This window comes from Theobroma cacao, chromosome 8, assembly GCF_053813885.1.
Source record: "Theobroma cacao isolate CCN51 chromosome 8, ASM5381388v1, whole genome shotgun sequence".
Taxonomy (NCBI): domain Eukaryota; kingdom Viridiplantae; phylum Streptophyta; class Magnoliopsida; order Malvales; family Malvaceae; genus Theobroma; species Theobroma cacao.
In genome coordinates, this window is record NC_142646.1 from 385219 (window position 1) to 406122 (window position 20904).

Sequence of the window (20904 nt, forward strand, 5' to 3'; positions counted from 1 at the left end):
CTTTGAGCCCATTGTCATGTCAGTCTTTACCAGCAGCTTTGGCCATGATATTTTAAAGGATCCTGTACTGATGTAGACTGGAGGAACTTCCAGCAAACACATTTACCTTACCCTGCTTAGTCGATTGAGTTCATAACGCCTGTTTGGTTGTTTTCTTTCCTTCTCATCCTTCGAATCTGGCATAAGAAGGTCAGGAAAAGTTATCTCCACAGCACTTCATATGTTGATTTAATCCTACTTAACCATTGTCATTGGAAAATCTTTCTGCAAGACATCAGATTGAAGTTTGAACCATATCATGCGTTGGTCTGGTCAGTTGGCAAGGCATATATCAGTTGTACATGGTTTTTCCTTCATATGAAGCATTCCATATTCCTGATCATTCAATTTCTAGATAAGCCATAGCTAGAGTTGGCTGGAGAGGGCCCACTGATTTTTACATAAGCCATATCTAAAGGCTTCATCTTTAGCAGATAGACATTATTATGAACACTCGGAGCATACGGTCAACAGACAGAACAATAGAAACAACATTTTCAATTTTTAAGTACACCATATGAATAATGGTTACAGTAGTAATACGTTCTATACCAGTTATTCTTGTCTAATCCAGTCCAAGTATCTCAATATTTTACTGCAAAAGCAAAGTTCGAAAATATAACCGCCTTTGCTTAAGCATCTTGAGTGGTACATGTATACTTCAGAATGGCTTCAACAATTCTCTCCTTGTCTCTGGTTGGAAATGCTTCCAAGAGAACTCCATTTTTATAAAAGTGGAAGAGAGGCACTGCCTGCAACATTGAGGTTCATCGTATTTTCAATGCAGCATAGTACAGGAGCAAAGAAAAAGGACTATATATTGCTGATAATGATATAGAATGATGCATGAATAAAAGAAAAGCATGCTTAGTAGATTAGGATGCATCCACATATGCTATCCTGATTTTGGAATTAAGAAGTAGCATGGACCAGAAAAAGGAGGTTTCCCCCAAAAAACCATTGATGCAAAAAGCTTCCTTTTCTTGGTGATTTTCTTTCTTCCCAACTTGATTAGAAATAGACATAAGTAATTATTCAAGATCCTTTTCTCCACAAAAATTTTAAATTTCTACTCAGTTTGATCTTTTTGCCAAAAGACAAAAGATCAGGTTCAGCTATGATAATGACTCCACACAGGTGATCAGATGATAATGACATCTAAAGGAAAAGTCAGCAAGCAAATTGTCATGATGCTCAGGTTTTCTCATCAAAAAGTTGATCCGTACACACAAAATAAATGAGTGAACATGAAACTAAGCATCTTTGGATCGTTGATTTTCATTGCAAACAACTGATGCTTCTATTTTTTGCAAAATACTCTGTATAAGGAATGGACATAATCTACAACAGAGATTACCCTGATTCTAAGTCTTTCAGCAACTTCAGATTGTTCATCATACTCATCAAGTACCTGCGCCAAAAAACATATAATAAGAGCTCATATTTTATCACCCGTAGTCCTGGTGATGGTTTGAAGGAAAATTTAGACTAATGACTGAGGAACTTAGTCCAATGCAAACTGACACCCAACCAATTTTTTGTCTGGTCAAAATGCCCTCCTACCAACTAAGAGTCCAACTCTGCTGGATCTATGCCTTCTAAGATGAATTACATTTTTTAAATGGTCAAAATCCACATCACTTGCATATCAGATAAATATCAGTTTATCAGAATTTACTGCAAGTGCTAGGTCACTCTTGGGAGGCCTTTTTCCTTCCCTAGGAATGTAAGTGCAATTAATTTAGATGGTGTTAAGTGCTGAAATTCCATCTTAAGTTTCTTGTTGCTAATCGCACCCATGAACTTGAATTTAGGATAGATGCATGTATTCTAAGCAATAACATGGCTTTCTTTGCAGTGGATGCAGTTCAGCTTGTGAAAGATACTCACATTATGTTTCAAGAAAATTACTGCAGCTTCTTCATCGCCAGAACCCTTGCATAGTTTTGAGAAACCCTGCTCAATGTACTTACAGCTTCCACAGGAAGTTCGATAAAAATCTACCACAACTAAAGAATTTGTTTCCTTGGCCTTATCAAGGATTTTCAAAAACTCTTCATCAGTCTTAAATTCTCTAACACAGTCCACAGGACAGAGGTCATCATCTTCGTCAGATAATTGCCCTTGATTTTCATCAGCCACACCTTTGATACATCCAGGATGCAATGTGTGGCTAATTTCCAATGAGTCCAAGCCAGCAGTTATAGTCATAGCTGGTGTTTTGACCCTCATAAGACAAGAATTAACATGACTTCGATTATTATGTAAGCTGGGCAGACTACAGGGAATTCTATAATTGAGTTGCCCATCAAGATTTTTTCTGAAAATGAAAGAGGCGTTACTGTGGAGCATATTCTGCTTGTGCATGACAGCATACAGCAAACTCTCCACAACAGAAATATATTAAAAAAAAAAAAACCCCACCCTAAAATTTATGAATTTAGAGGACAAAGTTGAGATACGTGGGTTAATATATTGCCTGATTGAGCGGTTATCTTTCTAGTGTCCCTTATCCCTTGTCTGGTTCCATCAGCTGAGTGGTAATCAATCAGGCAGCCATCACTCATTCACTATCTATATGACAAATACGTATAAAAACATCAGAATTTTCTCCAAGTTGAAAAGTTATGCTTTATTTGTAAACAAATAACCTGCAGATTCCTGATTATCCAGATATTCAAATATTCAATGTATCTAGATAAACTTCATTCAAAGAAAGGTGGTAAACAGAAGGTATGATACAGGACATTTTCTGAAGTATATATATTCATATTCTCAAGTTGTCAGAAAGTGGGAAAATATGGATCATTCGTATTGTATAAATGACAGTGTTTTCTTTATATCTATCCAGACAACTGCAATCTTCAAGAAGAAACTACATGACTTTTCAGCTAAAGCAAGAACAGAGGTGCCATTTTCCAAAGGGTCAAAAGACCCATCCAGCACTTTGAAGATCAGAGTCAATCTACACCCCTATTTTCTGATCTTCCTATTGTTTTGTACTTTTCCCACTTGCCCACTTCCTCCATGAAACCAAACTTATCATACCAATTCTGGTTTCTTTCTGTTGAGCATGGATAAAACTTAACCATCCAATGCAAACAAGTAAACATGTAACAGTTCATAGTTCATCAAACACTCGACGGAGATTTGCTAAAACTGAACCAACAGGGATACAGGTTTCGACAAGAACAGCCGCTAAAATTAAGAACAATTGGTATCAAAGACTAGCTAGGAGACTGTTCTTCATGTTATGCGGAAGAATTTGAAGAAATGAACAGCAGCTTACCTCCGGCAGTTAAAGAGAGGTGACTTGCTTTTGGCGATAACTGAAGAAGCTTCGAATGAGAAACGGACACGCCACCACCTCATCCGCTTTTCACGTTCCCATACGCTATCCAAATATCCCTTCATACTATTAATTTGTTTAATGGGGGCCGTGTTTTCCCCTTATTTATCCAAGGGGAACAGCTCTTGTCCACCGTTTTTTTCAATACTATTATTATGCTAACATGACTTAATCTTCCCCTTTCTTAATTACTCTATTGAGGCATTATTTCAATGGTACCTAATTGCGTCAAGTCAAGTGTTTCAGAATAGGTAGACAGTGTGTTTCAATTTTACATCGACTAAATAAAAAATTTTTAAAAAGTTTATATCCCATGAAAATTGCATTGCACTACTTCTCTAAATCAAAAGCTCTAAGTTCAGATCTTTACTGTCAAAGTAAAATGCAAAATAGATATAGCAAGGATTTCAACTCAAGACTAGTTAAGGTTTTTATTCATGAAAATCTCAAAGCCCAAAGGCCCAAAACCCACTTCTAGATCAAAGCAACTGTGTTAAACCTTAGCCCACTAGAAAATATCTTAGCCCAGAACCAGACCAGACCAGAAAGTACTCGAAAAATTAATAAACGAAATCCCACGTGGACAAGCCACGTCAAGCTGGTACAGAGAATTAATTAACTAGTTATTGCGATAAATACCCTGTCAACGTTCTCACAGTAAGTAAGGTACAACTTATCTAAAAGTAAGCCATCAAGCTCTGATATATGTGAACACTGAGACTAGGGAAAAAGAACAGCTTCCCCATGGAAACAGCCGTATGGAAGCAAGGTTTTTATCATTTTTTTACAATATTAAATAGTTTTTATTGGAAAGCGTGTCACGCTAGCCATTTCATGATCCCTTGCCGGATTGAAATAAATTTTCGCCAGCTGCCTTCTCCCTACCTACATAATAAAAACAGTGTTAAGGATCCGTTAGACAAAAGCCAATTTCCATAGCTGCTTCTTCCTCTTCTTCGCTTCCTCAAAATTTGGTGTAATAATGGCGAATACTGAGTTGAAATCCGATAATTTGTTTGAGATGATGAAGATACATTTGGCTACCGATGCTGGTAAAGAGCTCACCAAGAAGATTGGCCTCGTTTACCAAATCAATATTGCCCCCAAGGTCCAACCTTTATGCATTCTTTCTTTCTTTTCTTAAACTTCAATTTAATTTGAAGTTTTGTTTTTTTTAATTCTGGGTTTTGTTTATGAGGTATAGAAAATTGGGTTCGATGAGGTTTCTTACGTTGTTGATCTCAAGAAAGGAGAGGTTACAAAAGGTTAGCCCTTTCTCTTCTCTTCTTTTCTTTTTTAAGACCTATCGTGTTTTTGTTAATCTTGTATTCTTTTTCCGGTTTTGATGTTTTGCTGGGTTTGTTTATGTTGCTCTGCCTCTTGATAAAATTGCAGCTTAGTAAATTGTGATGATGGAATAGAGTTTGAAGTTTGTATCTTTTACATATGTATGTATAATTCTGTAGAAGTTTTATCTACAAAAGATTATCTGCTTATCGAAAACTGAAATGGTTGCTTGCCAGTATCTGCTGATTAGTTCATTTCTCCTAATCCTGTAATTAGAGTATAAATTTTGTAACCGGTTGGGGTTCTTTTCTAGTATCATTTTCTTACATGTCTGTTCTATGATCATTATTTGGTTATTCAACTGCCTCTATGACAATGGTAGCAGAGTAGACCCCATTTCATTAGTTAATGCTTTACATGGTACAAGTCCTATTAATTCTTTGACAGCTTGCACTGCATTCCATTATTAGATATTCAATGGCAAAGTCCATTAATATTTCACCCTACTGGCAGGTAAGGGGGTTACCTAACTCTAACATATGGTGCTCTTATGTTAAAGATAAAGCCTGCAGTTTATTTCTGCAAGTTTTTGGCCATATAAAATAGGTATTATGACTGTTCTATTTGTATATGTTTACTTTTTATCTCGGTGACTTGCTCTTGGAGATACAGTATGATTACATTGATTCATGGATCTATACAATTAATTCAGTCTTCTTATTGCATTAGTTGGACCTAATAACTAAAGCAACATTAAGATACTGCTATTTTTTATTATATAATTTTTCATTATCCTATTGCTCTGAAACTTAGGTAAATATGAAGGGGGAAAGCCTGATGCTATATTTTCCTTTAAGGATGATGATTTTATAAAGGTTGCCACTGGGAAGATGCATCCCCAGATTGCCTTTATGAGGTACAATTTCCCATTTCTATTTATTTAGCCTTTATTATTAGTATTTTCTTTCTTCGGGGGGAGGATGTTGAAGGAAGTGGGGGTTGCAGTGTTAAGGATCTGTTCAATGTGTCTAACAATTAATATGTTGAAATCTATGATGCAGGGGTGCAATGAAGATTAAAGGGAGCTTGAGTGCAGCTCAGAAATTCACTCCAGACATTTTCCCAAAGCCTGCAAAGCTGTGAGCAGAGATGGTAATGTAGTACTGTATTAGGTTCTTTTGTTGGGAAAGCTAAGTTAGAAAAGTATAAATGGAAGCCATCCGTCAAACTATTTCATTGATAAGTCAGTTGTAATCCCTAAGGATTTGGATTATAAAGCTCCACAATCCATTTTATTGATCAATTGCAATATGCTACTTTTTTCAACCAAAGACTACGTGCTTTGTTGGATTCACAATTCCCTTCTTGTCAAGTTCACCATGTGATCAGATGCTAATTTTGCTTGTCATGCTTACTTGCTGTTCGCTGGACCTTGTTAACTTATTGTCAGGGCGCTTGATTTGATTTGTAACTCTTTTTGGGCGTGGGGACCATTTTATCTTTCATCAGGCAACTGCATTGTCCAACCAAGTATCAAGATCTTTGAAACAGCTCCTTAACTTGCAAACCCTGAAATGGGTTGTGCTATAATAAAATTCTGGTGATATGCAATTGCTGCTGATCACCAACTACAATTGTTTTATTCCAAGTCTTCTCATAATATATATCTTCCAAGTCTTCCATTAAATCCATGAAAGCTGGAATTAGATTCAACCGCTGTCACTGTCCATGTTGGCATATTTGCACTTTTTGCCCAATTCTCAAGTCAAACAAGGGTTAAAGTAACTGTAAATATATACCATTAGCAAAGCCAAAGTCATGGCTAAAACGTTTTTGAAATGATTAATATCTAAGAAAGATAAAAATCAATGATTAAGTAAAGCATTAAATAAGGGGAATTGCATTGCAAGAAAATAATACTCAGGGATTTGGAAGGTTGTAACTGTAATAAGATAAAAGGAGCTTAAAAGAACTTGAAGTGGAAACATCACAGATGACCAATACAATACGTTGAATTGTGACAAATAGACTTGCTGGAATTGCATCATTGAATGGCTTGAGTTCATTCAAGGTACCATTAGACGTCATAAATATCATCTACCGACTGATTGTGGTTAGTGCAATGGCCTTCGGAAGAATTTCCCGGCAGCTTCCGAACTGGACTCTTTGTTTTGATGGGGCTTGATGGGAATAATCATGGAGTCATTATTACGACCATCGTTTAATTGGTTTCAGACTTAAACAGAAATTTAATATTTTTGTCTATTTATTAATTTCAATCAAAATTCATTTCTCTCCTTCAAACACGTAATTGACTTCGAAGTTTTTGAAGCATCAATCACGCAGAAAATCCCAAAACATGCAGATGATGCCTATAAATGAGACGGCATAAACCTCAGCCCTCAAGACAAAAGGCCAAATGTTGACTTCACTTTGCTTCATCTCTCTCTTCCTCTCTGTCTTTCCCTCTTTGGTATCCCCTGCCTTACTGTTCCAGGTATGTTTTTTTTATCTCCTGACAACATGCAGAGGCTTCTGTTTGATTAAAACATAATTTTAATATTTAAGGATTTGATGTTGCTACAGGGTTTCAACTGGGAATCATGCAACAAGGCAGGTGGATGGTACAACTTTCTCAAGAACTCCGTCTCTGATATTGCTAACGCTGGTGTTACACATGTTTGGCTCCCTCCACCATCGCAGTCCGTTGGGCCCCAGGGTATACTCTACAATTAATTCTTCATTGATCATAGATATCATGTCATGTGGTGTGAATGATTACATGAATGTTCTGATTGATCTGCCAAAGGATCAATGGCCATTTTAGTGTTGATTACTGTGGCAGATAGCTTTTTTTCTCTTCTCTAGAATTGAGGCCTTGTATTTTGTTTGAAAATTGTCCTGTCCTAGCCATCTTTGACTGTATTGATGACTATCTTCACATCCTCAAGGAGCTCATTTTTCATCCAGGATACCTGCCAGGAAGGCTGTATGATCTTGACGCATCAAAGTATGGATCTCAGGCAGAATTGAAGTCATTGATTGATGCTTTCCATCAAAAAGGAGTCAAGTGTGTTGCTGACATAGTAATAAACCATAGAACAGCTGAGAGGAAAGATGGAAGAGGTATATATTGTATTTTTGAAGGTGGAACCCCAGATGACCGTTTAGATTGGGGGCCATCCTTCATTTGTGGCGATGATAAGGAGTATTCGGATGGCACAGGCAATCCTGACACTGGACTGGGTTACCAGCCTGCTCCTGACATTGATCATCTCAATCCAAGGGTACAAAAGGAATTATCGGATTGGATGAATTGGTTAAAGACTGAAATTGGATTTGATGGATGGCGTTTTGATTTTGTAAGAGGCTATGCCCCAAGCATTACCAAAATCTACATGGATCAAACTTCACCAGATTTCGCTGTTGGGGAGAAATGGGAAAACTTTTCTCTTGGACAAGAAGATTCACATCGCGGTGCACTAAAAGATTGGGTTGAAGCGGCCGGTGGGGTTGTTACAGCATTTGATTTCACTACAAAAGGGGTTCTCAATGCTGCCGTGCAAGGGGAGTTATGGCGGTTGAAGGACTCGAATGGTAAACCTCCAGGAATGATTGGACTTTTACCTCAAAATGCTGCTACTTTCGTCGACAATCATGACACCGGTTCCACCCAAAATCAATGGCCCTTCCCATCTGACAAAGTCATGCAGGGATATGCTTATATTCTCACCCATCCTGGCGTCCCCTCCATTGTAAGTTAACAGTAGCAGAAGTAATCAGCATTGTCTTCTTAACTTGTCACTATTCTTTGTAACTTTTGACTATCCAAATACACTTGTTTAATTGTTTACTTTGCCAGATTCTCAACCTAACGGAAACATGTTTCTTCCTCTTGCAGTTTTACGATCACTTCTTTGATTGGGGTTTGAAGGATGAGATTAGTAAACTGGTGGCGATCAGGAACAGGAATGGGATCAGTACCTCAAGCACGGTTAATATTCTGGCTTCTGATTCCGACCTTTACATGGCATCTATTGATGAGAAAATTATTATGAAGATTGGACCAAAGATGGATCTTGGAAACCTTGTTCCTTCTAACTACCAGCTTGCTACCTCAGGGAACGACTATGCAGTATGGGAGAAGAAGTGAAAAAATTTGAAAGAACACACAAAAAAAAAAAAAGGGGAAAGCAAATTGGTCATCCGATGATGTTCTAAAAGAGTTGTCATTTCTGTTGAGAAGTAATACTTCATTGCATGCAGCAAGTGTTTGACTCTTAATTAAGTTTGTTTTCTTAGTTTGTTACAGTTTGCTTCGTTGTACTATAATTAAAAGTCTTGAGCTGTCCCTTACGTGTGAGTATGCATGAAATCTAGATTTAACACTTGTTAAATATGTTTACAAGTGTTCTTCATGTAAACAGGGTATATAAGCCTTGTATTATCTCCTCAATTTATGAATAATATGGTCCTACCTTCATTCTTTCTTCTCTTCCTCTACATATACTCTGTTATCAAGTCTCAGTTGCATTAACAATTTCTGTTAGAGCTAATTTCATGAGATCTGTTTGCTTCTTGTTTAAAAGAATTGGCAAAATACCTCAATTTTCTATGCAAAGAACATATTTGAAGCTAACTTACGAATTATCACCACTTTTTCTCTATTCTGTATGACCTCAGCCGTAAGTTTTTTCTTCCTAAAACAGCCTCAAATGATTGAATCAAACAGTACAGCCCTCCAATGCTGTTCGATGATAACAAAGATGGACAGGGTTTTTATCCATATCATTCTCTAGTTTGGATGAAGGTTAGCCGCAATTACCTCTTATCCGCTATGTTAAATATTCCTCTGTTTTCAATGTTATTATTGTCTCTTTCCATCTTATCCGCTATGTTAAATATTCCTCTGTTTTCAATATTATTATTGTCTCTTTCCCTCTCTCTCATACTCAGAAACCTTCTTTGTAGCACTCGTGAATGTTTGACGTAGGATGGCAATGTTATTGGCCTGTGTACTAGAGATTTTGTGAGGTGGATTTCAAGTTACGTATCACCACTACTACAAGAAAAATTAGAAATCTTTCATGTACAAAATTGGAGAGTATTATTCTTACGGTAAAGTGAGTAAGAATTATTTATAGTATTTGGAAAAATAGTGGCATGGTGGGAACAGAATCGTATTAGGTGTGACAAGGGTTCTTTCATTAGCAGAGTTCCACTCCTACACGTTGTTCAGCTTCTCTTACATGAATGACCCACCAGAGAGATCCCATTTTGAGGAGACAGCATTGTCCAGTTCTTCCTTTTGAGTGTTGCGTTTCGTGGGACTGGAAGACTCTTTTTCGTAGGAAAAGATGGCAAATTCTTTTTGGGTTCAAAGTGTTTTCTTTTTCTTTTCTGTATTGCAAGAGGATTTGCAGCCTGATTGATTAATGAAGTCGCTATCCATTGCACCATATTCTAACTTGGCAGTTTCTAGCTCTGCATCGGCATGAGTGTCCCCAACATAACTGTTTTAATGTGAACACTTCCCTGGTTATTCTCAGCAAAGTCCTACATCTTTGGCTATAATATCCAGGAATCAATATAAGAGGATAAGATCGATGACAATAATTCATTACAGATAACTAATTCGTGAATCAAGACTGAAGGAAAGGGGGATAATAAACAAAGATGAATTCAGAATTAGAACATCTTTCTTGAGATTTTTCTTGCCTTATCATTTTTTGCCAGATAGACATTTCTTGTTCGTTTTTGCTGGTTTTTTTTTTTAATTGGGTGTCTCAGTTTCAGTGTTCACAATGTATGAGCCATATGTGGATTGTGAATCTTGAGACAGGCATTGTTGGTGCCTATAAAAAGCCAGCAGCATCATCAAGCTCGTCACAAGAGGGCTAAGATACCAACATAAATAGAATGAGTTCCGTCACTTCACTTTGCTTCCTTTCTCTTTTCCTCTATATCTTTCCAGCTTTAACATCTCCAACCTTACTCTTTCAGGTATAGCTTGCGGTCATTTATCCCTCTCGTCTTTCTCCCACACTACAGATACACACCACTCCATGTGCATATTATGCGAAACTCTTGAGTCTCTAACTGTTGAAAACTTTGTTTGATGTCATATAGGGGTTCAACTGGGAGTCATGTAACAAGGCAGGAGGATGGTACAACTCTCTGAAGAACTCCATCCCTGATATTGCTAATGCCGGAGTTACTCATGTCTGGCTTCCTCCACCCTCTCAGTCAGTTGGACCTCAAGGTATTTCAAGTTTCAAGTTTCCATTGAGGCATCGATTGTGCTGATGTATTGAATGTAACAAAAAATGAGGGACTTACTATACAGTTAAAATATACCTTTCTGTTAGTGCTATTCTTAAACTGAAAGAGATTTTACAATTGACCAAAAGCATGAAAGAGAGACCAGAATCTATATCAGCATGATCTCTTAGCTTCCTTTCTCTCTCGTTTTCCCCTCTTCCCTTCTCGTTTATTTTATCACTTTCAGTTTGCTTTCTAAGAAAAATAACAGCCACCTTTATCGTGTCTACCGTCCTATTAAAATCCAGGATATCTTCCGGGAAGGCTTTATGATCTTGATTCATCAAAGTATGGATCTCAGGCTGAATTGAAGTCTCTAATTGAAGCTTTCCATCGAAAGGGAATCAAATGTTTAGCTGACATAGTAATAAACCATAGAACTGCTGAGAGAAAAGATGGAAGAGGAATATATAGCATTTTTGAAGGTGGAACTTCAGATGATCGTTTAGATTGGGGGCCATCCTTCATTTGCGGCAATGATAAGGAGTATTCAGATGGCACAGGCAATCCTGACACTGGACTGGATTACCAGCCTGCTCCTGACATTGACCATCTCAATCCGAGGGTACAAAATGAGTTATCTGATTGGATGAATTGGTTAAAGACTGAAATTGGTTTTGATGGATGGCGATTTGATTTTGTAAGAGGTTATGCCCCAAGCATTACCAAAATCTACATGGAACGAACTTCACCAGATTTTGCAGTTGGGGAGAAGTTGGAAGATCTTTCTCTCGGGCAAAATGGCCAAGATTCACATCGTGGAGCGCTCAAAGATTGGGTTCAAGCTGCTGGTGGAGTTGTCAAAGCATTTGATTTTACAACCAAAGGTGTTCTACAAGCTGCTGTGCGAGGTGAGTTGTGGCGGTTGAAGGATTCAAATGGCAAGCCACCGGGAATGATTGGACTTTTGCCTCAAAATGCTGTTACGTTTATCGATAATCATGACACAGGGTCTCCTCAAAGGCTTTGGCCTTTCCCATCTGATAAAGTCATGCAGGGATATGCTTATATTCTCACGCATCCTGGCACTCCATCAATAGTTATTTCTTACAACCTTATTTCTTAGTATTATCTCTTTTCATGAGCACATGTAATTTTTCAATATTATAGCTGTTAATTGAATTTTGTGTTTATAAGTTACTGGCAATATTCAGTTTGCTATACTGTCAACCTAATGAATGCTTACATTCCTTGTTGTGCAGTTTTATGATCACTTTGTTGGTTGGGGCTTAAAGGGTGAGATTACTAAATTGGCGGCAGTAAGGAGTCAGAATGGAATTAGTGCCACAAGCACAGTGAATATTCTAGCCTCTGATTCTGATCTCTATGTAGCTGCAATTGATAAGAAAATCATTATGAAGATTGGCCCAAAGTTGGATCTTGGGAACCTTGTACCTTCCAGTTACCAGCTTGCTACCTCAGGGAAAGACTATGCTGTATGGGCGAAGAAGTAAGACAGAAATCAATGTTCAAATGGAAGTGTCACCCAAAGATATCTAAATGCTATTATTGGCTAAATTTCTTGAGAGATATGTACGAATATTATTGAAATAAATAAATGTCTAATACAAGTACTTTCATTTAACTACGTGATCGTTACTTGTGACTAATATGCAGCATAATCTGCATGCCATCAACAATGCAATAATACCTAATTAAAGGTAGTTTAAATCTATTCCCTATTATATGAAGTGAAGAGAGAAATAAAAGAAGGTTTCTGCTGCCAGCACCAATACCCAAACTTGTTTGCTGGTTTACATGAAAAAATTAATGGAGTTTAAGGTGCTGCATACTGAACCGGACAAAAGTTGAGCCGGTTAATTATTAGTCAGTTTCTCTGGAAGTTGAAATCATTCTTTATTACTTATGAGTTTGTGGCAAAGTTTCCATTATCCGATTCGTGGCAATGATTACCCTGATGAACATGATGAACACCACAATTAGTATTCCTGTAATGGTTTTTTATCAGATGTCTCATTTTCACTTTGCTTGACTGGTATTCAGTATTGTTGGCACTCACAAACCCCTTTTTCCACATTCTGGCTAGATGTTGATTGTCTGCAGATAAATGAAGAAAACAAATATCTAGAAGCTACAAAAGTTTGACCCCGTTTCTGTAATGAACACGTTACGGAGTTAGAAAAGTCTTCCCGTGTCTATTTGCCAGGAAGAGATAAGGGAAAAGTTAGACTAGCATCACTGGAACCCAAGATGTCGTAAGGGACTAAGAGAGAGAAGGCACAGGGGAATGTAAAATGTTGGTTCAAATTTAAAGTCCTCTTGGCTTTATCCTTTGTTGAATTCACTTCTCAGTTCATATCAATCAGTAGAGTTTTCTTTCTTGGTTTTATTATCATATTCAGCATCTTCTTCTACGATTCTTCATTTCCCACAGTATTCTTCCCTAACTTTCCGGGACGTGTTGAATTTTCAATATGGGCAGTGCCGGTGGATGTCCGATAAGAAGAACCTAGTGTCACCAGCCCAAGGCAAACAACGAAAATGAAGTTACTCATTTCACTCTGCTTCATCTTTCTCTCCTCCGCTTTCGCATCTGCAGATATATTGTTTCAGGTAAAATATGGAGTCATGTCCTTCTCTTTTCTTTCATAGTTCCATCTCTGTTATTCTCTCTACAGACACACATAATAAGAACCAATTGTAACTGTTGTGATTGTTTGATGTTATAATAGGGATTTAACTGGCAGTCATGGACGAAGGAGGGAGGATTCTACAACTTCCTAAAGAGTTCCGTTCCTGAGCTTGCTAGTGCTGGAATTACTCATGTCTGGCTTCCACCACCCTCCCAATCTAGAGACCCTGAAGGTACTCTTCTTATTGTATTTAACTTGCTTGGCAACAAGCCTACGTGTTTACTCGCTTATGCTTAATCCAAAATTCTAAATATCCATCTCACCATTTTGTCCCAGGATACTATCCTGGAAGGCTCTATGACCTGAACGCATCAAAATATGGCTCTCAGGCAGAACTAAAGTCCCTGGTTGAGGCTTTCCATCAAAATGGAATAAAATGCATAGCGGACATTGTTGTGAATCATAGGTCTACAGAAAGAGAAGATGCACAAGGAGTATTCTTTGAAGGTGGAACTCCAGATGGCCGTCTAGATGGGGGAACATCCTTAATTTGCAATAATGACCCCAACTTTACTTACGGCACCGGGAGTCCTGATTCAGGCAGGGACTTCCCCTTTGGCCCTGATGTTGACCTTCTCAATACGACCACACAGCAACAGTTATCAGATTGGATGAACTGGTTAAAGACAGATATTGGATTTGATGGCTGGCGATTTGATTTTGTAATAGGCTATGCAACTAGCATCACCAAATTTTTCATGGAACAAACTAAACCTGACTTTGCAGTTGCGGAGAAATGGGATGACTTTACACTCGGCCAGGAAAATGCACATCGTAATGCACTAAGGGATTGGGTTGGAACTGCAGGTGGAGCTATCACAGCTTTCGATTTTACAACGAAATTTATATTTAATCAAGCTATAAAAGGAGAGCTGGGTCGTTTAAAGGACTCAAATGGAAATCCTGCAGGAATGATTGGAGTATTACCTCAAAATGCTGTTACTTTTATTGACAACCATGACACATGGTCTCAACGACTTGCCCCATTTTCAGATGATCCCGACAAAGTCGCACAGGGCTACGTTTACATTCTCACACATCCTGGCATCCCATCCATTGTAATTTCTGTTACCTTATCTTCATTTCAAGTCTCTTATCTTATATTTGTATGGATGCAGTACAATCATGAAGAATTTATCGTGTCATATAGTTACTTTCGGGAGTATGAAAATCTGCTGACTTCTATCCAACTGGAAATCTCTTTCTTCTTGTGCAGTTTTATGATCACTTCTTGGAATGGGGTTTAAAGGATACAATCAAAAATTTGACAGCCATTAGGAAGAAGCATGGAATCAATCCAACAAGCAAAGTTAAGATTCTAGCGGCTGAATCCGATCTCTATATGGCAGAAATTGATGAGAAAATCATAATGAAGATTGGGCCAAAGGGGGACCTTGGAAACCTTCTTCCATCTACCTACCAGCTTGCTTACCCTGGAAAAGACTTCGCTGTATGGGAAAAGATATAAGGGGATAAAGAATTATGCTTAGAAAGAATAGTCACTAGGATGATCTAATAGAGGTTATTCTTGTTCTTGCTAATAAAAGAGTTTCTGTATCAGAATTAATGCAAACAAAAGAAAAATAAATAATATTATATATATTGAAGGATTAGGAGGTCTATCTTTAATGGTAATTTGTTTTGAACTCTGGAGGACTTTGGACGCGCCAAAACTCCAAAGGCTAGAGCATGAGCTTCTTTAAATCAGTTGGTCTCTCTTTCTTCCATTCTTTACTAAAATCACAGCTTGAAACCAAAACCGTTAATTCTCCCTTACTTGTTTTCCGCCAATTACTACAATTCAATCTAAAGCCATCTGATCTCACTTTCTCTCTCGTCATCAAAGCCTCTGCTTCATATTCACTAAAACAGAGGCTAGAAGCCAATCAAATACATACCCATTTACTTAAATCCGGCATTATTCATTCTGTTTACATAACAACTGCTCTTCTTAGCTTATATGTAAACTTGGGTTGCATTAAAAATGCAAGCTTTTTGCTTGAAGATATGCCCGAAAGAGATGTTGTTGCTTGGAATGCGTTGATTTCTGGGTACTCAAAAAATGGGTACGATTTATATGCATTTTATCTGTTCATGGAAATGCTTAGAGAGGGATTTAGTCCTCAAACGACGACGTTGGTTGGTTTGTTTCCGTCCATTGGGAGGCTTGAGTTAGTGTCTCAAGGGAAATCTATTCATGGGATTGGAGTTAAAGCTGGGTTAGATAGGGATTCTAAGGTGAAAAATGCTCTTACTTCGATGTATGCCAAATGTAGGGATTTGGCGGCAGCGGAAATTTTGTTTGAAGAAATGGTGGAAAAGAGTGTAGTTGCTTGGAATACTATGATCGGTGCTTACGGACAAAATGGTTTGTTTGATGAAGCAATGGTTCTATTCAAGAAAATGAGAGAGAACACTCTGGAAGCAAATTCGGTAACAGTTATGAGCCTTCTATCAGCTAATGCTGATCATGAGACTATTCATTGTTTTGCTATCAAAACCGGTATAGTCATCGATGCTTCTGTAATTACTTCTTTAGTCTGTGTATATGCGAGGTCTGGAGATAATGAATCAGCTGGATTGCTTCATAACTCATTGCCTCAAGAAAATTTGGTCTCCTTGACTGCTATAATTTCAAGCTATGCTGAGAGAGGGAAAGTGGACATGGTGGTAGAATGTTTTGCTAGGAGTCAGCAACTAGATATGGAATTGGATGCAGTTGCAATGGTTAGCATTCTCCATGGGGTTAAAAATCCTGCTTACACTGATATTGGACTTGCTTTTCATGGTTACGGAATAAAGACCGGTCTGTGCATTCATTCTTTGGTTGCAAATGGGCTAATAAGTATGTATTCGAAGTTCAATGACATAGAAGCCGTGTTTTCTTTGTTTTCTGAGATGCAAGAAAAACCATTAATTAGTTGGAATTCAATAATAGCTGGCTGTGTGCGGGCTGGAAGAGCAGATGATGCCATGGAGTTATTTTGTCGAATGAAGATGTTTGGACATCATCCAGATGCCATCACCATTGCCAGTCTACTTTCCGGGTGTTCACAATTGGGTTATTTGCAGTTTGGTAAGAAGCTTCACGGTTTTGTCCTCAGGAATAACCTAGAGGTGGAAGATTTTATTGGTACTGCTCTTATAGACATGTACATCAAGTGTGGAAGCATTGATGTAGCAGAAAGAGTGTTCAAGAGCATCAAAGAACCATGTCTGGCAACGTGGAACACAATGATTACAGGTTATGGTGTATGTGGATTTCAAAATAAAGCGCTTACTCATTATGCTGAATTGCGGGAACGGGGGCTAAAACCTGATAGAATCACGTTCTTGGGGGTTTTGGCTGCGTGTATCCATGGTGGTGCTGTTGATGAAGGAAGAAGATACTTCCAGATTATGACAGAAGAGTTTGGTATGGCACCAAGTCTGCAACACTGTGCATGCATGGTTGCCCTCCTTAGTCGTGCCGGCTTGTTCAAGGAAGCATTATTATTTATCAGTAATATGGATTTCGACCCTGATTCCGCCGTGTGGGGAGCTTTGCTCAGTGCCTGCTGCACCCACCAAGAGGTCAAGCTTGGGGAATATATAGCTAAGAAATTGTACCTCTTGGATCACAGAAATGGTGGCCTCTATGTATTGATGTCAAATCTTTATGCTTCTAAAGGGATGTGGGATGATGTGGCAAGAGTGAGGCAAATGATGAAGGACACTGGAGGCGATGGATGTTCAGGAGTTAGCCTACTTGAGGTGACTTCATTTAAGGAAATGGATGACAATTCGTATCTTTGGGAAGTTGACCATGGTGCACAATCTTGCCAGCAAACATTTTCAGACTGACAAGACCAAATCACCAAAGCCTATTGGTCTGGGCCAGGATTAGTGGCAGCCCAAGTCTACCCATTTTACAGCGAAAGGTCAACCGTACGGTTCATTAGTATACTACCCGATAATAGCCGGTAACCCGTAAATTGCCCGTTGAGTAACCCACTGCTTGTCCTTTTCAGAACCCTAATAAACGTGAAAAGGGGAAAGCCAAAGAACTGCAACTCTCTTTATTTCAAAATTTGAAAATTGGCGCTCTTTGCAACACCCATTTGACATTTCCGCACCCCTTCGATCCCCAAAAGGAAACCCATCTCCCAAATTGTCAATTTTCTCTGTCAGTTACAATGGGTGGCGCTCACAGTCGCGAGGAACTGATTTCAGACTCAGACGAAGAAGAGTATGAAGAAGAAAACGAAGAGGAAGAAGAAAATTTTCAAGATTCTAAAGATGAGAGTCCGGAAAGATCTTCCTCAGGTCGAAGAAGACCCAAGACGCCGTCGTCTCTCGACGAAGTAGAGGCGAAGCTCAAAGCCCTGAAACTCAAGTACCCATCGGCCAACACCCAAAACCCGTCTCTCAATAACGCCGTTAAGCTCTACCTTCACATCGGCGGTAACACCCCTAAAGCCAAATGGGTGACTTCCGAGAAGCTCACATCTTACTCTTTCATCAAGACGTCGAAAATCAACGGTCAGGATGACGAGGAAGATGGTGAGGAGAGCGAAAACGAGGAGGCCAATGGGGAAGCTTGGTGGGTTTTGAAGGTTGGTAACAAAATTAGAGTGAAAGTGGGGGTGGAAATGCAGCTGAAAACTTTTGGAGATCAACGTAGGGTTGATTTCGTGTCAAAGGGAGTTTGGGCAATGAAATTTTTTAGTGATGAAGTATATAGGAGCTTTGTTAGCAAGTTTAATGATTGTTTGTTTGAGAATACTTATAGGATCGAGTCCAATGATGCTAACAAAGTTAAGGTTTATGGAAAAGATTTCATTGGGTGGGCCAAGCCTGAAGCAGCTGATGATTCAATTTGGGAAGATGCTGAGGATTCTCCATTGAAAAGTCCTCAATCTGCAACCCCAGTGAGGGTGAATCAGGATCTGAGAGAGGAGTTTGAGGAGGCGGCAAATGGAGGAATACAAAGTTTGGCCTTGGGGGCTCTGGATAATAGTTTCTTGGTGGGTGATTCAGGTATTCAAGTTGTTAAGAATTTTGCTCATGGGGTTCATGGTAAAGGTGTTTATGTGAATTTTGATCACGGGAGTCAGAGGAGTGGTTTGAGTTTGGTGCATTCGACACCAAAGAAGGCACTTCTTATGAGGGCTGAGACAAATATGCTGCTTATGAGTCCTATGACTGAGGGGAAGCCTCATACAAATGGGCTGCATCAGCTTGATATTGAGACTGGGAAAATTGTTAGTGAGTGGAAGTTTGAGAAAGATGGGACTGATATTACAATGAGAGATATAACAAATGATAGCAAGGGAGCGCAGTTGGATCCATCAGGATCGACATTTTTAGGACTGGATGATAATAGGCTTTGCAGGTGGGATATGCGAGACCGTAATGGGATGGTTCAGAATCTTGCTACTAGTACCCCTGTTCTGAATTGGACACAAGGGCATCAGTTTTCAAGAGGGACTAATTTCCAGTGCTTTGCAACCACTGGTGATGGCTCTATTGTTGTTGGGTCTCTTGATGGGAAGATTCGGTTGTATTCTATCAACTCTATGAGACAGGCAAAAACTGCTTTTCCAGGCCTTGGGTCGCCTATCACTCATGTTGATGTTACCTTTGATGGGAAGTGGATATTGGGTACAACTGATACCTATTTGATCCTTATCTGCACCCTTTTCACTGGCAAAGATGGCAAGACAAAGACGGGTTTTAATGGCCGTATGGGAAACAAGATTGCAGCTCCGAGGTTGTTAAAGCTGACTCCCCTGGATTCACATTTAGCTGGGGTTAACAACAAGTTCCGTAATGCCCAATTTTCATGGGTAAGCATACATATCCTCTTGTTAGATTTAACTGCCTGTTGCTTGTGCTTTTAGCTGCTGAGATTCAGATTAACTTACATGATGTAGATATGACCAACTGCCATCTAATTTGCAATGAAGAGCTTAGTTGGCAGAATGTAATCAGAGTTATTTGATGTCCCCTAATTTTCTATTTTTCGTGCCAAGAAAACTTTAGTTCCTTTGATTTGCATTATTTATAAATATGTTGGTTACAGAATTGATGCAGCATTTTATTTGAACTCCTAAGTTGAGGGTCTAGAACTGATATGATTGGGGATATTCCAGTTGCACTTCTTGACTCAATTTCACTGTCCCCAGTGAAAAAAATAGTGGTATTAAATTTTGTCACATGTAGTTCTGTAATATGACTTTGATTTTGAGGGTTCTCCATATGCTGATTTATTATCTTGGCTTTGAGGTCAACAAGTTTCTCATTGTGTAGCGCTCTTTTGTCGTGCTTGGTTAAAAAACAAAACTAAAGTGATACTTAGTTGAAGCAAAACTAAAGCTGCTAGGCTGCTTTATTCCCTGCAAATTCAATGGCCTCTGCAAAATGTCATTAGCATGCCTTTTTGTGTCATCTCAATCGTTCTAATCAGTCACTTAAATGGATAACTGACCAAGGTCACCACTGTGCTTGCCAAACCTTTTCCCCCTTTTTAAGACTCAGATAACTGTTCTTCCTGTGATTTTTTTAGTTCCATGAACAAAACTTTAACCATGTGCGTTACTACATTACATAGGTCACAGAGAATGGGAAGCAGGAGCGCCATCTGGTTGCAACAGTAGGCAAGTTTAGCGTAATATGGAACTTTCAACAGGTGAAGAATGGGTCTCATGAATGCTACCATAATCAGGAGGGTTTGAAGAGCTGCTACTGTTACAAGATAGTCCTTAAGGATGACTCCATTGTCGATAGTCGTTTTATGCACGACAAGTTTGCAGTCACTGATTCTCCTGAAGCCCCATTGGTTATTGCTACCCCCATGAAAGTCAGCTCATTCAGCATATCCAGCAGGCGATGATACGCTTGGATACCTCTCTTCTTTTATTTGGTCACTCTCCAAATGCTATCGAAGATGTCACTACTGCATTTTTAGAGCTTTTCAATTGTATCTTTTATTAGATTAGGTGTGTTGTCAAGTTTTATATGGCCAGACTTTTATTGTTATGATCTCCCTACCTGCCAGGAGTTTCTAGTGTGATTCCTAGTATTATCACTCAATTACTGTTGTTTTTAGTTCTACATGAAGCAATCACTGCTTCCTATGTCAGAAAAGTGAATGGCAAGACGTTGTTATGCCGAACTTTTATGTATCATCATCTTCTTCTTCCACTATTGTGTGATTTAATCAAGCTGTTTCCAGAGACCATGAAATTGCAGAAACCAATATTTTTCCTTTTT

At 38.7% G+C, this 20904-nt stretch overlaps 7 protein-coding genes and 1 long non-coding RNA gene across 9 annotated transcripts; 7 read left to right on the plus strand and 1 right to left on the minus strand.

Moving 5' to 3' along the window:
- Positions 1–524: 524 nt before the first annotated feature.
- On the minus strand, positions 525–3487 carry LOC18591196 (Thioredoxin superfamily protein). 2 transcript variants are annotated; one of them, XM_088808952.1, is made up of 5 exons: positions 3329–3487; positions 2519–2613; positions 1930–2359; positions 1397–1450; positions 525–791 (listed from the first exon to the last, which is right to left on the minus strand). In XM_088808952.1, exons 3-5 carry the CDS (start codon positions 2269–2271, stop codon positions 672–674), a joined length of 516 nt encoding a protein of 171 aa, XP_088665078.1. In that variant the 5' UTR covers positions 2272–2359; positions 2519–2613; positions 3329–3487; the 3' UTR covers positions 525–671. The 2 variants fall into 2 exon arrangements, with proteins under 2 accessions (XP_088665078.1, XP_007017236.2); XM_007017174.3 differs by having other exon boundaries at positions 1930–2613.
- Positions 2664–3100, plus strand: LOC148761078 (uncharacterized). The gene is made up of 2 exons (XR_016027880.1): positions 2664–2772; positions 2891–3100. It is a non-coding gene; the product is annotated as an uncharacterized LOC148761078 (long non-coding RNA).
- A 755-nt stretch (positions 3488–4242) lies between the features above and the next one.
- Positions 4243–6006, plus strand: SCP2 (sterol carrier protein 2). Its single transcript, XM_018125327.2, has 4 exons — positions 4243–4496; positions 4593–4653; positions 5489–5591; positions 5737–6006. Exons 1-4 carry the CDS (start codon positions 4371–4373, stop codon positions 5816–5818), a joined length of 372 nt encoding a protein of 123 aa, XP_017980816.1. The 5' UTR covers positions 4243–4370; the 3' UTR covers positions 5819–6006.
- Positions 6007–7006: 1000 nt separating this feature from the next.
- Positions 7007–9161, plus strand: LOC18591198 (alpha-amylase-like). The gene is made up of 4 exons (XM_018125718.2): positions 7007–7172; positions 7262–7394; positions 7646–8430; positions 8577–9161. The coding sequence occupies exons 1-4, from the start codon at positions 7095–7097 to the stop codon at positions 8826–8828; spliced, it is 1248 nt and encodes a 415-aa protein (XP_017981207.1). The 5' UTR covers positions 7007–7094; the 3' UTR covers positions 8829–9161.
- A 1134-nt stretch (positions 9162–10295) lies between these two features.
- LOC18591199 (alpha-amylase-like) lies at positions 10296–12581 on the plus strand. The gene is made up of 4 exons (XM_088808866.1): positions 10296–10678; positions 10805–10937; positions 11245–12035; positions 12199–12581. The coding sequence occupies exons 1-4, from the start codon at positions 10595–10597 to the stop codon at positions 12448–12450; spliced, it is 1260 nt and encodes a 419-aa protein (XP_088664992.1). The 5' UTR covers positions 10296–10594; the 3' UTR covers positions 12451–12581.
- A 629-nt stretch (positions 12582–13210) lies between these two features.
- Positions 13211–15263, plus strand: LOC18591200 (alpha-amylase-like). Its single transcript, XM_007017180.3, has 4 exons — positions 13211–13570; positions 13690–13822; positions 13927–14708; positions 14867–15263. Exons 1-4 carry the CDS (start codon positions 13499–13501, stop codon positions 15116–15118), a joined length of 1239 nt encoding a protein of 412 aa, XP_007017242.1. The 5' UTR covers positions 13211–13498; the 3' UTR covers positions 15119–15263.
- Positions 15264–15339: 76 nt separating this feature from the next.
- On the plus strand, positions 15340–17893 carry LOC18591201 (Tetratricopeptide repeat (TPR)-like superfamily protein). The gene has a single exon (XM_007017181.3). The coding sequence runs from the start codon at positions 15340–15342 to the stop codon at positions 17491–17493; it is 2154 nt and encodes a 717-aa protein (XP_007017243.2). The 3' UTR covers positions 17494–17893.
- LOC18591202 (Vacuolar import/degradation, Vid27-related protein) lies at positions 17826–20886 on the plus strand. The gene is made up of 2 exons (XM_007017182.3): positions 17826–19478; positions 20243–20886. The coding sequence occupies exons 1-2, from the start codon at positions 17826–17828 to the stop codon at positions 20522–20524; spliced, it is 1935 nt and encodes a 644-aa protein (XP_007017244.2). The 3' UTR covers positions 20525–20886.
- The last annotated feature ends 18 nt before the right edge of the window (positions 20887–20904 follow it).